Source organism: Ambystoma mexicanum, chromosome 12 (assembly GCF_040938575.1).
Source record: "Ambystoma mexicanum isolate Mex_15411 chromosome 12, UKY_AmexF1_1, whole genome shotgun sequence".
Classification (NCBI taxonomy): Eukaryota; Metazoa; Chordata; class Amphibia; order Caudata; family Ambystomatidae; genus Ambystoma; species Ambystoma mexicanum.
In genome coordinates this window covers 920,416,607-920,442,322 of record NC_090936.1, presented here as the reverse complement: position 1 = coordinate 920,442,322, position 25,716 = coordinate 920,416,607, and the positions used below count along the sequence as shown (strand labels likewise).

Genomic DNA, 25,716 nt, shown 5'->3' with positions numbered 1-25,716 from the left:
GTTTTTTGGGGTAAGTATGTACCAGCATATCTCCTATAGTTTTTTTGTCTTCTGAAGGCAAAACAAGGTGTTAGGGGACTAAAGTCTTTGGAGGACAGGATGCGCCAATGTTTTTTTTATAATCCTACGTAGACTGTTGCTAATAGGACTAAAGGTACTGACGCATGTTATTCTTTCCTCTTTGATTTTTCTTTCTGGGGTCATGCACCTGCCTCTATTAGCGTGCTGGGCACGTTTGTATGCCGAATGGATGGATTTGTGTGGGTAGCCCTGACGTTTTTTTTAGGCGTGGTTTCAAGTCTTTACCTTCTGATATTGGCAGCTTGGTCCGTCAAGGGTCCACTAGGGTCCTGGCTTTCTGTCCAATCGTCCCCAGCACCCCCTCCCCTGCACTGCCCTCTGGGCCCAGACCCGCCTGTCAGCTGGTTTTCTCTGCTCTGCACTTACATTTGGGCGGTAGACCTCCCTCGCTTGGGATGTCTCCGCCCATGCACAAACCTGTTGCCTCCCCAACTGGCACCTCTGGCACTCCTTCCCCTAGGGGACCCTAATAGCACTTACCCCACCCACTTTTTTCACTTTCATTCACTGCACTTGCACACTCCAAATGTCACATGGCCTAGTAGGACCGCTTTCCTTTCTATTTACTCATTGTCAATTTCATTGTTTGTTTCCTTGAGGAAGGTGTCCCGATAGGAAGGATCTTGGTATTACTGGCATTAAGACAAAGGTCATTGGAGGTGCACCAAGACTGAGTAGCAGACAAGTAGACAGGGATGATTGAGGAGGAGGAAGAGGGGAGTTTGAAGAAGAGTTGTGTGTCATATGCATATACTGGAAACGAGGAGAGAAGGCAGAGATCAATTGAGCAAGAGGTGCAAGGTAGATGTTGAAAAACCAAGGCGAGAGGATAGAGCCCCGGGAAACACCACATATGGAGAGAGTGGTGAAGGAGAAGGAGCCCAGGGGCGCCTGGGAAGTGCGCTCAGTGAGGAAGGTCAGCCAATCCAGTGCCCAGTCTGAGATACCAAGAGTATCCTGGAGCCGCTTTATGAGGATAGAATGGTTAACTGTGTCAAAGGCGGAAGAGAGGTCAGGGAGAATGAAAACGGCAGGAGAGTTATATTCATGATTTGCGAGCAGTTATTCACAAGTGTTGAGGAGAGCAGTTTTCGTGCCTCTGGATGCTCGGAATCCAGATTGATGGCCATGTAAACAAACAACAAGCTCAGTGTGTTGGGCCAGTTGGGGGAGGACCAACTTCTCCAGTAGTTTCCCAAGGAAGGGTCTAGTAGATATAGGGTGTTAGTTTGCTGCACAGAAGGGTCGGCTAAAGGCTCAGAGGGGCTGCACCAGGCAGTGCTTGAGAGAAGAGCGGAGAGAGCCAGATACTCGGGAGTGGTTGCAGAAGTCAGCAATAGCCGTAGCAAGAGAGGTGTTGCCCTTAATGATTCTGGAAGAAAAGAGAGACACCTGTTTGGATGAGACCTTTATAGAGCAGACTACTCTAGAGATCTCATCCGGTGTGATAGGTGAGAAGGTGGAGGAGAGAATGTGAGGGGGTGGAAGAGCAGCCAATGGTGGCAGGAGGACAGGGGGAAGAATGGGGGAGGGGGACAGGAGAGAGAGGTCAGAATGTCCTGAGTCATAGAGGTGAAATGGATGGCCAGTGAGGTACAGAGGGCCTGGGAAGGAAGAGGTGGGATGGAGACTACGGATGAATTGGCTAGTTCCTTGCAGGATGATGTCTGTGAGAGCCCATGATGCCTATTTAAATGCCCCGAGTTTGCCGGCTCACCGAAGTGTCTGATTTGTTGCAGTGGGTCAGCATTGGCAGTGTAAGGTTTTTACCCACCGAGCCAGCTTGACATGAGGACTGATGGGTCTTCACCAGGGTGGTAGCAGACATAGTTGCCTGCCCGTAGCTGGCCAGTCTAGAGATGCAGTCTGGGGCTCGACGACTCCTTGCATGAAAAGAAGTTGAATCTGCTAAACACAGTGCAGATGCAGTGTATAGGGGCAGTTCCGGGCGCTCCACAGGCTAAAAGCTATTCTTCTGCTGGAGAGATTTTAGGCAACCAGGCACAGACCCACAAGTTTTGGGCAAGGGATTATGCAGGCCATACTTGCTTGAGGTTTCTGGGGCCAGTGGTCCTGTGCGTACTGCCAGTTCCTCGCTAAATGCTGTGCTGTCCCTGTTGCTGAAATGGGAGCTGGGGCTTCATTGCTGTCGGGTAACGGTGAAGACAGAGGGCCAGCAGGAAGATTAATGAAGCTGAAGGGGAAACCCCACCAGTCCCTGCTGCCGGTCGGGGGGGACCCCTTCCAGCTCTGCCTCTTGCTGATCTGCTTCACGGTAGTCCCATGGGGGGGCACAGAACCCTCCCCCTCAGCTCCAGCAGCCATACCATTCACCTCCTTTATCTTTTTCCCTGTTCTCGACAGCACGAAAAAGCCTTTCCCTACACCCAACTCATTGGCTCACGGTGCAGATAGTTGAGCTCGGCTTGCCGGTGTCAGGAAGGCCGGGATCCGCCTTCAGCCCCTGCCGGAGCCACTGCGCACGGCCCGCTTCAAGTTCCTGCAGGGGCTCGTGGGGCTTCCAGCTGCCGCCTCCTCAGGGTCTGCCATTGCTCACAGCAGCTGCCATGTTGGTGTACCAGGTCACCCACCGGGTCCTCCTCGCACATTGCCGTTCTTCACACAGTGGTTTTCGTTTTTCACCCAGAGGGCCGCAGCGGTCTACCGGCTCCCGTTCCAAGTGCGGGTTGGTCACTTACAACGGAATATCTCGCTGTATTAGTAAAATGTCGGGCCAGTGGTCGGAGCGGGTAGTTGGTAGGCGTCCTACCACTCTGCCATCTTGGCCACGCCACGTAAGGGAGTATCTTTTAACGCTAGGAACCCCCAGATAAAACTGTTGATAGAAGGATCTTGCAGAGGACTCTCAGTAGCTTCCTGGCCCAGATAACTGAAAATGTTTTCTTCTGCAGGTCATGGAGGGGATTCTGACATCTTAATCGGAAGAGAAAGGCATGGCTAGAGAAGCCTACGGACTAAATTCATTAGATCCTTCTAATTAAAGATATCTCTTGGTCACCCCACCTGTCAAGGTCATTCTTTCTAAAGAGCAGGAGATGATTAAACCTCATTAAATCCTTATGGCAAGGAGTAGTTTTGATGCACAGATAATCCAGAGTGGCGTCTGACCACTTGAAGGCATAGCCACTCAGTAATTCATAGATATTTAGACACATGGATTTAGAATAATTCTCTGAAAAATCGGATCCCTCCTGCAATTTAGCCAATTCTTGCATTAAAGCCAGAAGAGTTGATTCAGAGTTCCTCATACAGAGGAGCTTTTAATCAGAATGATGAACCATGGTATGGCGACTCTATTCCTCCATCAACCCATGACTATCATCCCTTAGGCGCATTTTGAGCAAATGGTGGAACCAAAGTTCTACTACTCTTTCTTTGAGTGAATGGGGTAGACGGTCCAGAGTAAGCAAACGTGACTGTGATTTTTGAGTTGACATAGGAATGGCTGCCATCCAAGTGCCTTGTAAGAACAGTTTCTGAATCATGTCTCATGTGAAAGCACAGCCAGGAAAAAAAACAGGAAGAGGTGGGCTTCCAGGAATAATTATAGTTGTGACACTGCTTTTTTCTACACATTTAAAAATGACGGTGAGCCTGAAGTGGGTTGGGAGTAGTGTCTTAACATCAATGGGTGTGGTATTGTTTTTTGTTTTTATTTTAACATTAAGAACACTGACTGCCCGACTACAAATGACTTTGGAACCTTGGGAGATGGAATAGTTGCTGACAATGGTAATTGGCGTGGGTATTATGAAAGACTTCTTTAAAAAAAGGCATTATTAAGCTTTAATGCACGCATGCGCTAACTTCAGAAAATATCTTGCTTTACAAAGTAAAAGCGGTTATAATAAGCGTTGTTTCACTCAATGATACGGAAATCAGTTGACACTAAACGCACAAAATACTGCTTTTATTTTGCTTATTGTACTTTTATTATACTTATTCATCGTTTTCTGCATTTAATACAATACACTCAAATTTTGCTTTAGAATTGTAATTATTTACAATTAAAGCGATGCATATTTTAAATTAAATGCTATCACATGTATATATATGTGCTTTAAAGCTGTTGTGCTTTAGGTGGTAATTTTCATCTTTCTTAATCCGTATTCACATTGGCTTCCAGCAAAATCACTTTGTGCTCTGAAGAATAATTACTCGAATTAACAGTCGCTGTTATTAAGAGGCGATTTGATTCTCTTAGGCTTTGAAGTGGAATGTCGAGCATTATTGATTAAATACAAATAAAATGCTGTTCAGTGTACGAGGAATATCTCTGATTTGCGCATCATATGTCATGAAACATAGCAGTTAATGCAGATATGTCCATGGTCTGTTTGGTTCTAGATGTCCTCGCTAGATGAGAAAACGATACCTGAAAATTTGCCTGCCCCACCAAATAAATTTAAATTGAAATACCAGCAGTATGAAGCCGACATGAAGGAAGGATACAAGCAGTATACACAAAGAGCTGTCAAAAATAAAACAAGTACACATTCTCAGCCGTCGGAAGGGCAGATGGCTCAAGAAGAGGTAATGTAAACATCAAATGCCGCAATTTATGAACACCTTTGTGCTGTTTGTTGTTCAGTGTGCTGCAGTATAGTTACATTTACATTACACTATGCTACATTTCTTTCCCCTATAGCTTTTGAACATAATAATGGATTTAATGTGACCTATCTGATCAAGCATGCCAGATTTGGTGAGAATCAATGCAATTAAAATGTAAAAAGCTGAAAAAGTCGTTTTTCACTTTCTTAGACTTGTAATCTCCCTGTGGCAAATTACTTTTACTTTTCTGAGCATGATTTCTTGAAATTGACCACTTCAATTTTCGAGATTCTTGGCACACATGTACACTTTACATTGAATGTGTGCATGCTTCAACATTTTTTAAATTGCGTCATGCAAACTCAAGATATCAACATGTGAAAAAATTGGAATGTTCTATATTCATGGCATGCACAGTGGCTTTGTAATGTAAAGTATGAACACACGAAGATATATAGCACCTAGCTTCGGATTGTAGAGCATCAGAACTGCCATAGTGTTTGTGTGTGTCAAATAACGTGCAAATATACATAACAGGTGTATTTGAGGTCAAACACAGGCCCCTGTAGTGGATGCATTAGTCCACTGAGCCATAAACATTGCACGTCTGCTACAACCACAGAGCTCATTTTCAGTTGCTTGGCAGATAGCGGACTATTAGGTGGTTGTTGCTAAGAACTGTGCTCCTACTACATAGCAAATGTTCAATTTCCAGAAAGGCCAAATCCGTTTTTTATACCTGGGGTATAATGTGTACCGTTTGGCCTGCGCTAGGAAATAAGACCGTAAGTATGGTTTATATAAACACTGTTTAGGAGTTTATTAAAGGTCCCATGAGGAACAATAGGTACTCTAGACCAGTCCCATTTGTGCCAACATAGACCTGGTGGTTGCCAGTGCCATCGTAACCACTTTTGGGGGCCTGGCCATTGACATCTTTGGGTGCCCCCCTCCACCAAACCAAAGGAATTAAGTGATCAAGCATATTGGGTCGCACCCCCGCCCCCATGCCTCTCGTTGCGATCGCAACCTATAGGCGGATATGCTGCCTTGCAGCATTCAAACTAAGCATGTTTACTCCCTCCAAGTCCTCTTACCCTCTTCATTCTTGCTCGAATGATACTTGTTTATCATTCTGATTTGAAGGCCACCATTAGCAGTCTACAAAGAGGTTACTTCTGTTCTAGTATAGAAACAGGAAACTTTTAATCAATAGCATCCAGGAAGGTATGCAATGCAGCCTGTAATATTAATGCAGGACCATGTTTAAAAAGCACATGTAACCCAGGATAGACTGAGCACTCCATTAGCTGCCTCGCAGAATGTAAAAGTGCTGAAGCATGGATAGAGCACACCAATTGGAAGGAAAGAGAACGAGAACACTACACATACCACAGCATAGATAGTAGATGCGTATTAGAAGCAAACAGGAAGGTGTCTGTATCCTGACAGACTGAGATAAGAAGTGGGATATGGTTTTCAAATAGTGTTGCCATTAGAGATCAAAGGAACAAGTTCCTATGGTGTGCAATATATCAATGCTCACTATTTTAGTGGAAGCAACACCATAGTGAAACCATGAATGAGGCTTTTATGAAGATCATACCATGAGACGGAAATCACTCTGAAGGGCTGACAATTTTGAAAGGGATTAGGGACTGGCAATTTTGAGAGGTTAGGCAATACAAGATTAAATGAGATGGCCAGAATCCCACATTGGTTAAGGGGTGGATGTGTGCCAACTTTGCAATTTCTGCATTTGAACACTTTCTTTTCCAGTTCTTATAATGAAATAAAACAATCTAATTTTGTAAAACTGACTTGGAAAGTATACAAATCACATTACCAAACATGACCGTTTTTTAAAATAAAATATTATAGAAGGGTGTTACGCAAAATGGGAATGATTCTAGATGAATTGTCTAGATCAATTCTCTCCATCATCAAGGGAAGTATGTAAGTACCAGCATACCAATCAATGTTATTTAACACATTTAATGTGGGGTTTTCTTTCGTATTTAAAGCTTTAAATATTCCCAAAACAATGGCTTGTGACATTGTCCTTTATAAACGTGCATAAAAACCTTTGACTTTTACAAAAAAGCAAACCGTTTTTTGTGTCCAACGAGCAGACCTTAAAATATGCTTGCCCGAGGCCTACAACATCTGGTCTGCTCTCTTCTATCTATAATGCCTTCCAGTCAAATGGCCTAAAAAAGAAGAAAGATCAAGTAATTGGCTAAACAATACCACTGCATGCACAAAGGCAAAAGTCACAGAAGACAGCAAAGTAATGTAAGATCACTGTATCGTCTGCTGACAAAGCCAGGACACAAGCATGAACGCTTTTGTTCCACAGTCTTGAATTTGGATACTTATTCAACTCTTGGACTAACAGTTTATGCTTATCATTGGAGGTGATTGCTTAGGTTTTACAACCCCATCAGAACAAACCAATGTCTAGACATTCACCATACAGAAGAAATGTTAGTTTTAATAGCAACCCCTATCTGGCGCAGGTACATTGCTGATAATAGCGTGCTATAAAACCAGGTACATATGCAGGCAGGTTTATAAACTTCAAACATAGGAACGGCTCTGTCAGCTTTGTTGGAATGTGCTATTCTAATCTTGCATGTGAACACATATCTCTGCAATTAATGCTTAACACGCTGAGATAACTTCTAAACGATTGTGGCATTCAATTAATCAATATGCATGTCAACTTTAGCTATTGGAGAGATACTCTTCTACAGGGGTAACCCCACACTCTGGTGATGTTCCCTCCTACTAAGTGAGGATATATAACATATATTTCAACAAAAGGAAGGAATATACAACAAACTATATAAAACAGTGAACTTATCCCCTCAGAAAGCAGAAATACATAACAGCCGCTAAATCAATATGGGCTGCATTATGTATTCTCAATACACATAAAACAGTATTATTAGAAAATATCATTTTTAATATATTAATCTCTAATTCAGCACAGGTAATCCAAAAATAGTTACAAAAACATATACAAATAACACAGTCATATACATGTTAAAAACATTCCACCTCGCAATATAGAAACATTTGCGCCGACAATTAGATCAGCATAGCACCAAAAAGGCAACTTAATTGATTTCATTTCCCATTGTGTGTCACAGCCCAACTTATATAAGTTTCTGTCCTCTGTGTTCTCAATAACCGGACATTCATCAGGGGCAGAGGTAATCCAAAGGTGCTTCAGGTAGATTCTTCCTATTCAACCAACAACTTGCTATTTCTAAGGAAAAAAGAGAGAAACATGTGTCACTGACACCGGCATAATCGGTTTAATTACTCACCACAGCCACACCCTAATCACCAATAGGGTACCAAGTATATAATAAATCCTATACCTGGTCTAAGGTCTCAAGAAATATATAACTTGGACCTCAAAAGCCAACCCATTTATGGCTCTTCACTGCAGAAGCAGAAGGTATTCAGCATCAAGTCCTACGAAATACCTCCCCCAACGCTAAAATGTAGAACTCTCTTAGTCATAATAGCTGTTCTTTTACCCTGAATAGAAGAAAATCTAGGCATCTCAATCATCGATTGGATACTGCTACAACCCAAAATTCAAAGTTCTAATATATGGATTGCTCACCATGGGATGTGGAAGCTGAATTTTACCTAGATCCAACCAAGTCTCAGTAGTGGTCACCACCCGTGGATCCTTTCCAATTCCTCTAGACCTCCAAGTGTCTGAAAAACAGGTGGAGGAAGATAGATTACATTCGCCCTCCAAATATCCATTATTCCTCACCTACAATTAAACAAAGTAATCTTACCTGTCTAAGGCTCTTGTGAGCCAACAAATATATGTTTTAATCGGAGTACCATCTGAATAAGGCCTCTTCCTCTTCACGGATGTGAACCTCTCGCTCTGTAATATTACAATGCTAAATCAGCAAAATGTCAAGGAGTAGCGGGGTTGGCTTTTGAGGTCCAAGTTATATATTTCTTGAGACCTTAGACCAGGTACAGGATTTATTATATACTTGGTACCCTATTGGTGATTAGGGTGTGGCTGTGATGAGTAATTAAACCGATTATGCCGGTGTCAGTGACACATGTTTCTCTCTTTTTTTTTTAGAAATAGCAAGTTGTTGGTTGAATAGGAAGAATCTATCTGAAGCACAGGATTACCTCTGCCCCTGATGAATGTCCGGTTATTGAGAACACAGAGGACAGAAACTTATATAAGTTGGGCTGTGACACACAATGGGAAATGAAATCAATTAGGTTGCCTTTTTGGTGCTATGCTGATCTAATTGTCGGCGCAAATGTTTCTATATTGCGAGGTGGAATGTTTTTAACATGTATATGACTGTGTTATGTGTATATGTTTTTGTAACTATTTTTGTATTACCTGTGCTGAATTAGAGATTAATATATTAAAAATTATATTTTCTAATAATACTGTTTTATGTGTATTGAGAATACATAATGCAGCCCATATTGATTTAGCGGCTGTTATGTATTTCTGCTTTCTGAGGGGATAAGTTCACTGATTTATATAGTTTGTTGTAACTTTAGCTATTGCACATGATCAACATAATTCCCACAGGAAGGAAAGAATGCTACAGAGTTGTGCTGTTAGGAACACACAAAGTATATATACCACAGTGAACACAGAAGGCATTAAATGATGAATTGATCAAAGCAGAATGTACTTTTCCGAACAGACAGGCAATGGGTTTAGAACCTCAGCAGCATGCCACAAAATATCCTGACGTGTGCTATTTAAGTCTGGCGAACAATGGAATCTTCTTTAGATCCGGCAGTCTTGTCGCCCCCCCTCCAAGGTGGGGCCCTGGGCAAGTGCCCCTTTTGCCCTCCCATAAAAACATCTCTGGTGGTTGCACATGCTTATGTTTCGCCCTTTATCAGGCTTTGTCAAGGCATTGCATGGTACACTTAATGTTACGCTCACCTGTTATCCACAGGGACGCCACGCAGCCAGGTTACTCGCTGGTATGCTTCTCAGCTTTGCTCTGATGTGGTCTGCGGGGAAGGTTCTGCCTTGTGATAGAATTAGGCATGCTCTCCGTCCTGCCTTCTTTCCAGGGGCGCGTTGTCTTTCATGGGCGAGTGCGGTCCAGTTACGTCACTGACGCCGACCCGTTTGATATTGTTCAGGTAGGTCTTATTGCTGTTCTTTAGTTTTGTTCCTATCCTGCATGCCTTTCTTTAAAATGTCTCTTTTTTTCTCCCTTAGGTATGCAGAGCTTCAGCGCGGCGAACTGGCTTGGTTGAGCACCACTGGTAAATGATGGCACATTAAGAGCGCTATGATGCAGTAAGTAAGCACTATGCGCAGAGCTGCGAAGTCTTGCCTTTGCGAACCTGGGTTTTCCTTCCTTGTAGGTCGCAGTGTTCTTCAGCGCGAGTGGAATGTCTGGAGTGGTGCCAGACGAGAGGCGACCAGCCAGGTAAGCCTTTTGAGCAGTTCGTAATTTGTAAATGTCTCTACAGCTTTCTTTAATGTTGCCTCTATCTTCCTCTTTCAGGTCGTTCTGTCCGGGAGGCGTGCAGATTCGAGGAAGCTGTTCTCAGTAGCTGCGAGTGTTTAAAGATGAAGACTGCAGGTAAGATGCTGCTGCTAATGATGTTCCTTTTGTCTCCTTGCAGGTTCTGCTTCTCCGAGGTTCGAGGGAATAGCTGGACACAGTGAGCATCACGTTGCAAGCTGCAAAGTAACACGAAGCATGTTCTGCTGTCAGGGTGTGGTTTATATAGCTCAGGTAAAGTAGTACCAGGGAGAGTAGTTCCAGGCCTGCCACACCCAAAGCACTAGACCGCATAGCTTGGTTCTTAGGGAACCAAGCTATGTGGATGCCTCCATGTTGGCTGACAATACAATAAAGTAGTTCCCAAGCACATTGTTGTTCATGGTGTATGAGCCTGGCGCCATGAGGGCTTTTGAAGAGGATGCCAGGCTCTAGAGTCCCGAGTCCTGACTCCACCTGGCCAATGGGTTTGCCACAGGGGGTTTTGGGCGAGGGTCGTGACACTTAATTAGGGTGTACAGTAGAAGTTTGGTGCATATATTACAGTTGTTTGGTCATCAATTGGTATCATGTTGTACATTTGTTACATCCGCTATATCAGGTTACAGATTGCCAATTTTGTGCATGTTATAGCGCTTCAAACGCGCATTCATTGAGTCACTTATACTTGATATATATTTTCATATATAGTATACTTTACTATATATTGCATTCGGTGCATGCATTCATAGAGTCATTAACATTAGTTTAAGTTGCAATGTCATCTATAAAAATATGGAGGAAGGAAGGCATAGGGGAGAAGAGGAGAAACAACCAAGAGTTAAGGAAGTAAAGGAATGGTCCATTTTGTACAGTCTTATTGATATTCATTAATTATGCCCGGTGGCGTTGAGTCATGCAGTGTTCTGGTGGAATTGGTCATAGTGTGACTAATCATTATTAGGGAGCTAATATCTGTGAGTTCTGTACATAATCGTTAGATCTAGTGACAATGTTGTTGGTGAATCAGAGGTTGATGTCACAATAAGATATTGCACAGCAATAAAATAGAGTTCCGGGTCATACAGAATTACTGTAAATCACGAGAGTCTACCACTAGGCATGTTTAATGGCACGATCTCCGATTCATACACCGAACCATTTGATACAGGGTGGCGCACAGGCACTATTTTCACCCTACCCCCGAAATACTATAATATGTACCGGTTTCATTAAAATGGATAATATTAACACTACAGCTCTGATCCAGGTTCAGAAGCACTGTATACATAGTTTTTCTACCATGGCCCATGCACAGTGCTGGGCCATGGCTCATTTAGAGCAAAGTGACTGCGAGAAAACTTGAACTCATAACCTGGTGACACAGCCGTTATTGGTATGACTGTGGAGTTGCTATGTGAAATATAAATGTAGGTCATTTAAGTCATCTCAAAAAAGAACATTTAGTCTCACAAACTCAGGTGCACACAGCTACAAATACGAACAGAAGTGAGATAACATCTCAAAACAAAACATTGTGTACCATGACATGTGTACCTTTAAAATAGCTAATATTAACAAATGTGCCCTAACCTAGCAAGCATTATATATGCATCTTCTGCGATCATTGCTTATGTTTATTTTTACGATGGCGCATGCACACTGCTTTTGTCTGCTGCCTGATTCACAGCAAAGTGTTTGAGACCATTAGCCCCCTAACCTTGTGCACAGTCATTTTTGCTGTTGATCTAGAAGTCTTTTTCTTTTCTGTGGTTGTGTTTATTTTCATAGCAGACATGCATTCTCAGTGGTGTTTATGGAGGGGAATATTTTTACGTTTGCCATCTTGGATAAAGTCCCAGGCTGCTGATCGCCTCCCATACTGACTGCTCTGCTGGTGGCCTCCCAATCTGATGAAATTTACATAGAATTGTAATTTGCAACCTTCAAATCTCTTGTATTCAATGTACAGTGCAGAAGCGTTACGTCGTTGCTGCTGGAACTGTGCTAATACTGGAGATCACATCTTCAAGTCCTAGGAGGGCCGAATCAGTTTTTCTTTCTGTGGTAATAAAATGTATACCTTTTTAAAAGGGGTAATGTTAACAGAAAAAATACAACCCGCTAGGGAAAAAAGGCCCAAGAAACTCTTGAAAGGATAACAAGTTTTTATTTCTACAAAAAGTAGATACGCTAGCAAAGAACTCTACTGCCAAGAACATTCTGAGGAAAACGGGTGCAAACAGAGGCTAAAAAGGGAACACAACGACCAAGGGGCGCGGATCGCGATGGCCGCGTGAAGTTCCGCTCCGCTGTCAGCCATCTTGCAGCTGATATTGGAGCCTCCTTCCCCCCGACGGAAAGAGGAGGAGCAAACGGGAGAGCACAGGACTCCATGGAGAGTGGTGTGCCAGAGTGGTCTGTGCCTTGGGCGGCCATCGGCCTGCAGGGAGGACGTTCGCAGAGGGGAGGCCCTGCCGTACTAGTTCAGAGTGGAGTGTCCAGCGGCCCCTGAGAACGAGTTCTCGCAGCAGAGGTGAACTGAGACGTAGGGTCCCGCTGTCTGGGGACAGTGGGGCCGAGGATACTGGGGAAGGATATCCCTCAAAAATGTCACCTTGCAAGAGTGGCGCCTTTTTTTGCAGCAATATTACCATATGGAACCTGCAGGGGACAACCCCGCAACACCCGCTCCCATTTACCCCGTATATTGTCCCCATAAATAATGTTGCCTATGCCGTTTTCCGGTGCCTATATGTATGGCGACAATATATATGGGAGTGCCGCAATAACCTGCGCATACTGGGCCTGAGTGAGCAGAAAGGTAAGACTGTGGCAGATGTGTTTCGCTCTGAGGGTGGCAAGGAGGTCCAGCTGGAGAGAGCCCACAGAGATGGTGGCGGACAGGGTGGTGGCCTGAGATCAATAGTCGTCCGCATCCTTAGATACAAAGACAGGATGGTAGTCCTCAAGAGGGCAAAGCGCACCGGATCCCTGCAGTACGACGGGACTCGATTGGGGTGTTTCAGGACTTTTCGGGGCTTACTTTGTTACGCAGAAGAGACTGTCAGCCCCTCACACAATGGCTGCCAGAAAAGGGCCTCCAATACCACTGGTCATACCCATTTTCCCTGTATTTCGGGATTGGCAACACGCTACCAGATCACAAATGGCCAGGAGGTGCAACAGGTGCTGCAGTCCCTGAAGGAGGTGGCACCGGACCCCGATACAAGCTCCGAAGATGGCAAGACCAGTATGAACTCGGAGAGAGAGGGAAGGAACTCATGGCTAAGAAACAGATGCCGGGGGCTAGGAAGTATAAGAAACTGAATACTCCATTGTCTGGCAAGTGATGGAGAAATTTTAGTGATCGGCTTGGCTGAGATGAGCCTCTAAATGGCCTCAAATGTTGTTAAAATGGGGGGAGAAGAGAAGTGATCGTTTGGTTAGACGGCGTGGAAGACATCCTTGCTGGCCCATCAGATGGTGGGCGTCTCTGGTTCGAAGGGGAAGAGAGAGGAAGGGTGTGGGGAGGCATGATTGGTGGGGGATCAGGGAAGAATGGAGGGTGGCAGGCAGGATAGTTGGGGGTGCAGGCCGGGGCAGTTGGGTATGTTCAATGTCATTGCACTGGAAGGGCCAGGAGCTACTTGGTGGACCAGAGATGGTGTACAGGGATGAGGGCTAAATGTGAGGGGGTTGAATTTGCCCACAAAGCGCTCACTGGTGGCAAGGGAATTCCGAAACCTGGTGCTAGACATTATGTTCCTGCAGGAAACAGGGTTAGTGGCGGGGGCGGAGAGGTGGGTTCTTGTAGGTCAGATAGGACTGGCTTTCTGGGCTTCTGGTAAAACCAAGAGGGGAGATGTTTGTATTTTGCTTCATAGACGGTTCATCCTGGGGGATATGAAGGTGTGGCGTAAGTCAGACGGCAGGGCCTTGCTTGTCTCGGTTACTCTGGAAGGGGTGCAGATTGCTTTGGCCATGATATACTGCCCCAACCAGGGGCAGCTCCTATTCTTTCAGGACGCACTGGCGGAGTAACTGAGGCAGGATAGCAGCCTATTGCTCCTGAGGGGAGATTTAAACATGTCGGCAGACCCCACAAGGGATAGAAGTGGGGGCGAGGATCTGCTGGGGGTGGGAGGGTCCCACAAGCAGAAATGTTTTTTGCAGTTTTTGGCAAGGGAAGGGATGGTGGATGTTTGGAGTCCGCTTCACCCTGAGACCAGGGGCTATACTTTTTTTCTCCCCCGTGCATGGTACAAGACCGAGGATTGATTATTAGTGTATTCAGAGGCCACACCGCAACAGGGTAGCCAGTTGTGACCTTACCCCTATCCGCTGGACGGACCATGACATGGTCATAATGGAAGTTTCCGTGGTAGGCCTGCTAACGAGGGACTCCCTCTGGAGGTGCAATGACATGCTGCTGAAGGATAAGGTTTTTGCAGAGGAGATGAGGAAAACGATGGGGGACATTTTCCTGTCTAATGACGCAGAGGAGGTGGACCCCTGCATGGTTTGGGAGGCAACGAAGGTGACATGAAAGGAGTTGCTGTTCGGAGAAGGAGCAGGGAAGTAGAGGGCCAGAATTCTGCTAGCAGAGAGTTTGAGTGGGGAGATTCGAGATGGAGTGGGAAAGGTTCTGCCCAGGAGCGGTGGGTGCAGGCCAGGATGAAGAGACAGGAGCTGAGGGAACTGGAGGTGGGCAAGGTGGTGCGGAGGTTGCAGTCCCTCCGGCAACGCTACTATAATAAGGGGACAAAGCGGACGCCATGTTGGCATCCAGGCTAAGGGACCAACGGAAGGAAAGACACTTCAGGGAGGCTCAATGGCGCTTCACATAATGGATGCCTGTTAAAATTTTGGCAGACGATAGAAGCGCAGACTCCTGACTGCACAGCAGAGTCCTGGTTTTCAGCTCTTCGGTTCACGGTCGTAAATTTTGCTACACTTCTTGCTAGTGAGCCGGAACAGCGATTTAACATACGGCTGTCTCAAGTGATTTAAAGACACAGTTGCTTTAATGAATTAATTGGCACTAGTTTCGAATTGGAAATTAGAAGAAAGAGAATAATTTCCTTTCTGAGAGTAACAGGCATCCATTATGTGAAGCGCCATTGTTGGAAGCATTCACCACGGGATCTACTCCATCACACCGGTTCACCAGCCCCTGAAAGTTTGAGAGGAGGTTAACAGATTTAAGGCTCTCCTGCCACACACCGCTCACCTTTGGTTTTTTTTACCAGGAGGCAACGCCAAGTTGGCAATTGCTCTCCTGTCCTGAAGAAGGTTAAACACTAAGTCAATACACGAGGGGACTGTCTCTTCCTCGTATGAAAACTTAACCGAAACATGTTGACAACAGTTTTCAAAAATACCCCGAAAACCAACAGAGGGGCACATTGTAAAATAACTGAGTGTTGAACTTATAATTGATTGATTTACTATTTGTGGTATATGCAAAGTATCACCTTGTTTTATTCAATTTTTGCAAATATGATTATTGGATGGATGAGTGATGAATGAATGGTTCTGGGTGGGATGTACTGTATTTGGTTTGTAGAGCCGATTTTTTTCATGACATGTGTATTTGGATAATAAACAAAAAACTATTTTGATTAAAACAATAGTTATTTCTCATTCCTTATTGTATTGACTCTGCTAGGTTAAACGCACTTTTGCATTGGGCGAATGTCAGCGGCAGTGTTCCCTCAAATAGTTGGCTTAGGGAGCTGAGGCCTCTGGCGATCCAGTTCTTAAAGTTCGAGGGGTGACCTCCCGGAGAGAACGCCGGATGGTGGAAGACTGGGGCTGAGGGGCCCAGGGCTCTCGGGATACCTCTGGATTTGCGGGCCCAATCCCATGCCTTCAACGTTTGCTTGGTTGAGGATAGAATAGTTGGCCACATCCGGCGCAGCGCGGCTGGCAGGTGTAAAAGAAAGCGCAGTGGGAGGGGTAATCGGGATTGCTCTATGTCCATCCATTTGCGGCGCCCTGACGCTATAGTCCAAGCCCGGGTGTGCGCTATCTGCGCCGCCATTTGGTATTTTTGGAGGTCAGGGACCCCTAGGCCTCCCTGGTCCGGAGCACATAGCATGGTCTTCCATGGAATGCGGGCCTTCTTCCCCCTCCATATGAATCCAAATATCTTCCTTTGAAGTCTCTGTAGTTGGGGGCGAGGGACTATGATGGGCAGAGCTGAGCAGGCGTATAGGAATCGTGGCAACAGATTCATCTTACAGGCCGTGATACGACCTATTAGGGATATTTCCTGCTTGAGCCAGGAGTCTAGGTCTTTTTCCAAAGTTTTCATCAGGGGCGGGAAGTTTATCCGATAGGTGTCTTCCGGGTTAGCGGGGATCTGCACCCCGAGGTAGGGGATGGATGTGTCATTTAGCGGGACCGCGCACTGGGCGCTGAAGGATGCCTTGTCTCTCTGATCTAATCCTATCCCCAGCGCTGTCGATTTCATCAAATTAATGGCAAATCCGGACACCTTCCCGAATCTGTGGATTTCCGCTAGGGCGGCTCTTAAGGATTGCGAGGTATCTGTGATGGTTAGCATCACGTCATCAGCGTAGAGCGCTATCTTGTGCTGGGTAGAGCCCACTTGGAGGCCTTTGATTCTGGAGTTGAGGCGGATCCGCTGGGCCAACGATTCCATAACCATAGCGAACAGTAGAGGGGAGAGGGGGCAGCCCTGTCTGGTGCCGCATGTTAGGGAGATCGGGTTAGTTAGGAGGCCGTTCACTCTGAGCAGAGTGGTCGGGGACTGGTAGTTCGCTAAGGTGAGCTTTAAGAAGGTGGGCCCAAAGCCGAACGATTCCAGAGTGAGGCGGAGGAACGACCAGTCCACTTTGTCGAAAGCCTTGGTCGCGTCTAGGGCTAGCAGGGCGAGTTTCTTCGAGCCTTGTCTGGCTATCTCGATCAAGTTGAGGACTCTGCGTGTATTATCTGTGGTGGCTCTGTTTAAAATAAATCCCGTCTGGTCTGGGTCTATGATGACCGGTAGAAGCTTCGCTAATCGGTTTGCCAAGACCTTCGAGTAGATATTTGCGTCCAGGTTTAGTAAGGAGATGGGTCGATAAGCTGCTATATCGCTGGGGTCTTTTCCTGGTTTCAGCGCTAATACTGTTATTGACTCTTTCATTGATGGGGTTGTTGATCCAGAAGTGGCGAAGGAGTTGAAGAGGGTCGTCATTGGGGTTAGTAGCTGGGGCCGAATGAGTTTGTAGAATCGGGACGAGAAACCATCTGGGCCCGGGGCTCCAGTTCTTAAGCCTTTAACGGCCCTGTCGATCTCCTCGCTGGTGATCGGGGCCTCCAACTCTTCCCTACTTGTAGTTGAGAGCTTGGGCAAGGCAGCTTCCCGCAGGTAGGACTGCTGCTCTTCATGGGGTTTTTGGGTAGCTGACATAGTTTTGGTTATGTGAGCTTCTGCAATTCTTAGCTTATCCAGATCTGCGATTTGGACTGCACCCTGAGGGTCTCGGAGGCTTAGTATAGTGTTCCTTCTCTTGATTCTTGCCAGTTTTTCCACCAGGAATTTATTTGCTTTGTTTCCCCTGGCGTAGTAGCTCTGCTTCGTTTTGGTTAGCAGCTGGGCTGTGTCCTCCGCGTAATGGGCCTCTAGTTTCTTCCGGGCCGTCTGCAAGGCTCGGTAGGTTCTCGGGGACCAGTTTCTAGCTTTACATGCCGTCTCTGCCTCAAGGACCTTGTCTTCTAGGATGCGGCGGATCTGTTGCTTTTGTTTATGGTAGGCCGCTCCCCGGGAGATCAGCACCCCTCGCACTACGGCCTTCATTGCGTCCCATGTAGTCGCTGGGGAGGTGTCTTCGTTTTTATTGTCTTCGAAGTACTGTTTGATAGTTTTAGCTACTATGTCTCTCGTGGCCATGTCATTTAGGATCGGGTCATAGAGACCATCTGCGTCTTGGGGGTGGGTCCGGGTTATAGGCTCTTAGCGTTAGCTTTATGGGTGCATGGTCTGAATGGATTCTGGGGCCTATGAGGACATTGTCTGTGTATGACAGGATCTGCGGAGATGCCAGCAGGAGGTCGATGCGTGAATAGGTTCTATGCACATAAGAGTAGCATGAGTAGTCTCGCTCCTCTGGGTGGAGGATCCTCCAGGTATCCACCACTTCGAAGGTTCGGAACAATTTAAGCAGAGCAATCGCCAAGCCGAAGTCTCCGCGGGCGGGGGGGGGTGTGATCGATCTACTAATGGGTTGGGGACTCCGTTGAAATCTCCCCTGATGATGGTCTGACCCTCAACAAACGGTAGAAGGGTGTTTTCCAGGGCCGAGTAGAATGCTTCTTGTTCTTGATTCGGAGCATATACTGAGATCAACGTATATAGTTGGCTGAGAATTTGGCATTTCAACGCCACGAAGCGGCCATCGGGGTCCCGCTTAGAGTCCAGGATTTGCAGCTTCAAATCTTTGGCGATTAAGATAGCTGTGCCACCCTTCTTTGCTCCATTCGAAGCTAGGAACTGCGTTGGGAATTGCCGATCTCTGAGCCTTGTGAAGTCCGCTGGGATCCGGTGTGTCTCCTGTAGAAAGACAACGGAGGCTTTGTCATTCTGGATGCGTTTTAGAATCGCTTTCCGCTTCTGTGGGGCGTTGAGGCCTCTAACGTTCAACGTTAGGAACCTTAGTTTCTGGATCGGCGGGGGGGCCTCTTGGGTGCCTTCTGGAGTGGGATACTGTTCCTCGTGGGTGGGCTGGGGGTATTCAGTCTTCATTTCGTGATTCCAAGTTAGCTAGGTCCTCCTGCAGCCGGGTTTTCTATATCCTCCAACGGGAGGGTAGCTTTTTATCTGAGTGGGCCGACCAACGGGTGATAGAACTCCCGATTGTGTGGGGGGCCGGGGTTTTCTGCGCGGCCACCACCACGGCCAACGGGGCCCAAACAGTTTTCCTCACCAACTGGGCGAGGGTCGAACCATTGAGATCGGCTCGGCTCCAAGGGTGGGTAGGTGACATACTCCTTGGAGAGGGGACTGGGCCGTTCGGGGCCCGCGGTGTTGCCATGCTTCGTTTTGGCTCCAGGGTCGGTCTTAGCACCATGGGCGCAAACCTCTGAATCATTTCATCTTTCGGCGTCTTTGTGCTTTAGACCAGGGTTGTTGCTGTCTTTGGGGTGATTGATCTGGTTCCTCTGGCGGGAGGTGTGGACTGGGGTTGGTTGAGGTCTCTGGAGAGCTCGGGTGTAAAATCGATTTAGCGTCCTCCAGGTGGCTAATTTTACGCAGTGTTCCCTGGTACGAGAATTGTAAAGTAGCGGGGAAGGGCCAACGGTAGCGAATCTGCCGGCTCTGGAGGAACAGGGTCAAGGGCTTGAGAGCTCTCCTTTTCTGTATGGTGATCGGGGAGAGATCTTGGTATATCTGCAGGGGAGTGCTCATGAATGACAGTTCATCTTTGGAGCGGCTTATCGCCGAGATGGCCTCTTTGGTAGCGTAGAAGTGTACTCTAGTGATCACATCCAGAGGGCCGTCTGAATCTGCTCCTCGTCTCGGGCGTAGTCTGTGGGTTCGGTCCAGGACGAGTTGGGTTTTGTCCATAAGCGGGAGGAGAGCCAGGAAGAAGTTGCCTATATATTCCGGGAGCTCTTTATCTTGGATCGTTGCTGGGACCCCACGGATGTGCAGATTATTTCGTCGGGCCCTGTTTTCTAAGTCCTCTTGCTTGTATGCGAGGATCTCATTACTGGACTGAAGCGCTCGGATCTCGAGTCGCATTTCTATTATTGCTGCATAGTGGTTCTGGGTCAAGTCTTCGACCTCTCCTATTCTCTGTTCCGCTTCCGTGAGTTGTTGATCCGTCTGTTCTAGTCGTGTGGTGAGCTTGGTCATGCAGGACCGGATCTCGGCTTTAATGTCCCGCATGAAGGCCATCAGGTCATCTCTGGTGGCAAGGTTACCTTGTTCTTCTAGGGGCTTTTGCCGGGTGAGTTTAGGCGGGGGGTCCGGTTTTCTTGTCTTGTCTGTTGCTAGGAGCATGGTGGAAATGTCCGCGGTTTTGGCTGGTTTGGTGAGTCTCGACATTTTGCTGGGGCTGGGACGCTGGGGATCCTCCTCTTGCTGGGAGCACCTGGGGGGGCGCTTTGGGGGGATGATTGGTTTCGGCCGAATCTGTTGTCGACGGGGCCCTCCGGGAGGGTGAGTGATCCGCCAGCCGTATTTGTTGTCAGAGTTGTAGTGGTTATATCTAGGTATTGCCACTCTTGGATGTAGTGGGAGGGTCGGTTCAGCTTGAGGTAGATGCCCACCCTGCCAGGGGGCTGCAGCTATCCAGGATGATAGGTTTGGCGGGTGAAGTGGGCAGGAGCGCCCCAGGATATTATGGCGGCAGGAGACGTGGGGGGTGCCTTCAGAAGGAGGTTGAGGAAAGAAAGGGGGGTAGGAGCGATACGTGGCCATTTTCCTCAGCCGGCGAGGTATCTGGTGGACAGGGGCGCCCCAGGAAGCTGGAAGGAGGCTCTGGATCCGGTGCCGGGGAGACTGTGGGGCGGGGGGCTCTCGGGAATTTGGTCAGCAGAGCATAGGGGTCCACCCAAGGAGGGCTGGGCCGCCGTGGGCCGGGGAGGCCGCACGCCAGGGCAGGCGGGAAGCCGGGCCGGGTCCGGTATCGTGGAGAGCGTAGAGAGGGGGGGGTGGACACCTACCCGGTTAGGCCCCCGACATCACCTCCGGGGTGCTGGGCTGCGGGCCGATGTGAAGTCCTGGGAGGCAGAAGGAGGCTGCCGTCTCGCCAACTCTCCGAGCTGACAGTTGCCGGTGAAGGAGGTGGGGGGGCGGATGAAGGGCCCTCGCCCCCGCACCTGGTCCAGAAGCCAGAGCGATCCTGGGGCTCGGTCCTCTCTCTAGAGAGCCGGGCCGCCGAACGGGTGAGGGTCGGGGAGCTCCGGAGGCTCTCCTCCAGGAGGGCCTCTCTCTGAAGTCTGCTCGTCGGGTCCGGTGGGCCGGAGAGTCGGCCGGCCTGGGTGGCTCCGCAGGGGGTCAAGATGCTGGCAGGGCCCTCCGAAGGAAAGAGGGGGCTGACACCGACCACGGGCTCCGCTCCAGCGGACTCCGGCGGGGGAGGGGCGGGTGGAAGGGACACCCGGACCCGCACCCAGGCCCCAGGCAGGAGGGCCCCGGGGACCGGAGCGACTGTCTCCCCAGCGGTCCCCGACAGCGAGGCTCAGGATCAGAGCGGAGGGAGAGAGCAGGAGGTACTATAGGTGTCTCGCCGCTGGGTGCCAGAGGAGATGAGGGGCCTGGGTCACGGCCGCCATCTTGGCTCACTGTAGTGAGGCACCCGCGCCAAGTTCTTCAGCTGCGTTTTCGGAGTTTCTGCAGCGTTTGGTTTCAAAATTGGAGCGGTGGAAGCGAGAGTGGTTCCGCCAGCTTCTCCCGCCAGAGGGACAGCAGCGGCGTTGCTGGAGCCGGCTAAATCTTAGATGAGGCCGCGGGTCCCTACAGAGGCCATTAACGGAGCAGCCTCATCAGTGGCGCTCCAGGCCACGCCCCCGTTGTTTGCCCTTTCTATGGAGCCCTTGGCAGAGATGTGGAGAGGGGTCCCCCGGGTGGAGGGCATTGAGGTGGGGGGGAATTTAAGCTGTGGCTTTACGCCGATGATGTCCTCCTTCATCTGAAGAACCCACTGACCTCGGTCCCAGTGGCTATGGCACTAATTGAGTAGTATGGGTCCCTGCCGGGCTGTAGGGTGAACCGCCAAAAGTCTGTCCTGTTCCCATTTGCCGGATAGGGATTGAGTGATGTGGAAGCATTCAACATCTGGGGGTCAACATTACACAGGCCTTGGAGGACCTCAGCACGGCTAATTTCCCACATCTAGTGAGCAAATTGTATTGCAAAATGGCTGAATGGAGAAACAAAACATCTCCTGGATGGCGCAGCTGTATGCTTTGAAAATGAGCTTCCTCCCAAGGATATTGTATCTGTTCCAAATGTTGCTGGTGAAGGTCCCAGAGGAACTTCTGCGGGAGGCCAGGGGCTGCATGCTTTGTTTACTCTGGCAAGGGCAAAAGCCTAGGGTTTCCTATGACACATTGGTGCTACCAAAGGAACAGGGAGGGGTGGGCTTCCCGGACTTGGCCCTTTACTATAAGGCCTCGCAACTGAGGGCAATGGTGCCGCACCTTCGGGAGGATGTGGACAAACAGTGGGTCTTTTTGGAGAAACAATACTTGCGCCCCACTACAGTGGGTGAGTGGCTGTGGGTCCCATGGGACAGGGTCTCTAGGAGAATCGGGGGATACCTGTTTTTGGGGGTCCAATCGGAGGTGTGGAGATAGGGGGCGAGTATGAGATGGGTTACCTCTTGGCCCTCACCAATGAGTCACATCTGGGCCCCCCGACAAGGGATGACATTCCCGTAACCTGAGAGATACCAGGGATGGTTTGAGACAGGGCGGGCCAAGGTGGGATAGTTATGGTTCAAGGGATGCGTTATATGGATCCAGGATCTTGAGGCAGCTCTAAATGTGGGTAGGCTCCAGGTTTTTCTTTATCTGAGATTGAATGGTGTTCTCACTGCAAAGAAATGCAGGGACTCGCTACAGAGGGTTCTCACCCCATATGAAATAGATCCTGGACACCCACATGGATATGAAGGGGCTTATCTCTTTACTATATGGAGCATTGGCGGGTGTAAGGAAGAATGTAGTTGAGGGACTCCAACGGAAGTGGTAAAGGGATCTGGAGCGGGAATTGGATGACAACCTATGGAGGTTGATGTGCAGGTGGGCCTTCAAGACATCAGTGGCCTGCCGATTTAAACTTCATGGAGTTAAGTTGCTACACAGATGGCAATACAACCCAGTTAGGCTGTCTAAAATGTTCCCAGAAGTGAGCCCCAGTGTTTGCATGGATGTGGGGAAAGCCCGGACTTCTGGCACATGTGGCGGGGGTGTTGGGAGGTCCAGGTCTTTTGGCCAGAAGTCTTGGTTTGGATTAAGGAGCTGGAAGGAGTGGCAAGTGGAATGGACCCATTGTTGATACTGTTTGGTCTGGAGAAAGAGGGCGATTATTGGAGAACCCTGCCTCACATGGTGCACTTTTTGCTACTCGCGGTCCAGGGCTTGCTTGGCTAGACACTGGAAAAGGACACATCACCCGAGAATGGAGGAATGGGTTGCGAAAGCCAAGGACATATACCTCATGGAGAAGATCACGGCTGCAATACATGGGGGAAGTGCGGCGATAGAATGTGAATGGTTGAAGTTCCATGATACTTAGAGGGTCAGGTACGGGACAAGGGGAACCCCGAGGGCGGAGCCCGACTCTTAGTGCAGAAGGTTTGTGCTCACCGTGCACCCCGTGGCAGTTGTCTTACGTTGCATAACTTGTTGGTATTAAGGGACCCCAAGATAGGTTGGGGGGAGGTGGCTGGGGTGGGGGATAGTTGTAGGAGGGGATTGAGGGGGACCAGACGAGGGGTATTAGAATATGTTCAATTGGAATTGTGAGCGTTGGTTTTCAAAAAAAAAAACAAAGGGGTCACAGCGTCATTCATATACATTGAGAACCCATACAGCTGGTTGGAAGACCCTATACATGGTCAGCCTACTCCATAGGGGATGCCAGGCCATTGGTCCCAGCTCAGTTTGTCCGTCGTCCATCACGTGGGGTCTGCTGGGGTCATCATCTCCAGGGAACCCAGGTCAAAGAGATAATTAGCTACACTTGAAAAAGAGTGCTACTCTATCATTACACAGGGCCTCATTACACGGAAGGCGGTGAGCCATGGCGCTATTAGTGCCATGGCTCATGCCGGTAAAATACCGGCACCGCCTTGGCGGAAAGGGGATTTACCGCCCCATTCCAAGGTTGGTGGGGCGGTAAATCCCCCTTCCGCCATTGCCCTTCCCCATTTCTGCCCCATAGGGCTCTATGGGAATGGGGAAGGCGCTAATTACAGCACCGCAATCTTGCGGTGCCGTAATTAGCTCCGAGGTCCCTTAGCGGGTTGGTTTTTAACGCCTGCAAAAAGCAGGCGTTAAAGCACCAACCCGCTAAGGGACCTCGTAGTAAGGCGGTAATGGTTAACGGTCACCGTTACCATTAACGGTGGCCGTTAACCATTACCGCATTCCGTGTAATGAGGCCCACAGTGTACCTGGCAGGCTCGAAGACTGGCACAGAGGGAGTTTCTAGGTCAGGCTAACCCACACACACACATTGCACTCATCCTGAGCGCATCTCCCGGCTTCTAAGGCTTCCACCCTCGCTTTTGAACTAGGGTACTCCCTCCATGTACCTTGCATTACAAATCATGCTTTGTGGAGTAAAGGTGGGACGACCATACTCTTTAGATTTTTTATGGTCGATTGGATTATGGCCGGTGGTCTGGGGTCGAATGGCATCATGGAATTCAGGGGTCTTGGGACTGGAGCATGGGCAGGGGCTATAACCTGTGGTTGCCTGGATGGGGGTCAGAGGCCTGCTTTGGCCTGTTTGTGATAACATGTACACCAAGGTTCCCAGCACTGTCTTGTGGCCTTGCATCGCACATTCTTTCTTAATGCAGCTTATTGGCAACATTTTGAGAACAAAATGGGGTTTCTGTGAAAGTTAGCAGAAGCGTATGCCCCCTCTCATCAGCACTTGGGCCTATTTGGATTCTTCCTTCAAGCTTGCAGCCTGTGTCTAGCACACTGAACGCTTCCTGGCAATGTAGGCCCGATTCTTAGACCATGGTTATAAAATGGTGTCTACTTATAGGCGCGCCCTATGATTTAACACATGTCTCTGGCCAGAGATTTGGGGTCTAGTAGTTTCACAACCGTTCCTGAATTGTACCTCAGAAGGGAGGTTATAGGGGAGAAGGTGTTGAGCATCAGGCGTACTTGAGGGTGACAACTAGATGGAATATTATAACTAGAGCACAGCCGGGGAAGCAGACCACTCCAAGCACAATCGTGTGAGTGTTGAAACATAAGTAGACGAGCCCCACATTTGAAGATGTGCCAGTTCTGTTAGCATGTATGTCCGACGTTGTATGGGGCTCTGACAATATGAAACTATTTGCTGCATTGTGACTGCAGTAGGTGTACTCGTGGGCATGCAAGATCAGTCCCAGCAAAATCAAGAAGCGTAAATGGATCCCCCGTTATGATGTGTGGTAGGTCAGGAAACTGGGTACTGCGATGATCCTTCACACGTAGGATCGGCAGGGAAGCTCGATGGGGGCCAGTGCCGGCTAATGGAGACAGGTAATGGTGACGACTACGAGCACAGTGATGTTTGTTTCAGCTGGCCTTGAGTGTGCTAGTATGAATTGTGCCCTACCACGTTGTAATGATGGTGCAATGATCTCTTCAACGACCGAGTGACGGTGGGATCACAGCAGGGGGAGGAACGCACCCATCGCAAGCCTGGGGGGCGAATTAAGTGGAGAACCTCTCCACCGAACGGCGCCGCAGCTCACTGCAGCATATGGACTCACTGTGTGGGCTTGGTGGAGGCTCCAGCCCCCACGAGTCCACAGGGCCGCAACCTCTGCCCCGATGATCC

The 25,716-nt window shown here is 48.4% G+C and overlaps 1 protein-coding gene across 10 annotated transcripts in view; it reads left to right on the top strand.

Moving 5' to 3' along the window:
• CAPS2 (calcyphosine 2) overlaps nt 1-25,716 on the top strand; it is a 1,666,464-nt gene that overhangs the window by 690,837 nt on the left and 949,911 nt on the right. For all 10 annotated transcript variants that reach the window (XM_069629404.1, XM_069629399.1, XM_069629401.1 and 7 more), the window contains one exon: nt 4,450-4,635. In XM_069629404.1, the coding sequence (XP_069485505.1) occupies nt 4,450-4,635 (186 nt within the window). The remainder of the gene's footprint in view (nt 1-4,449; nt 4,636-25,716) is intronic.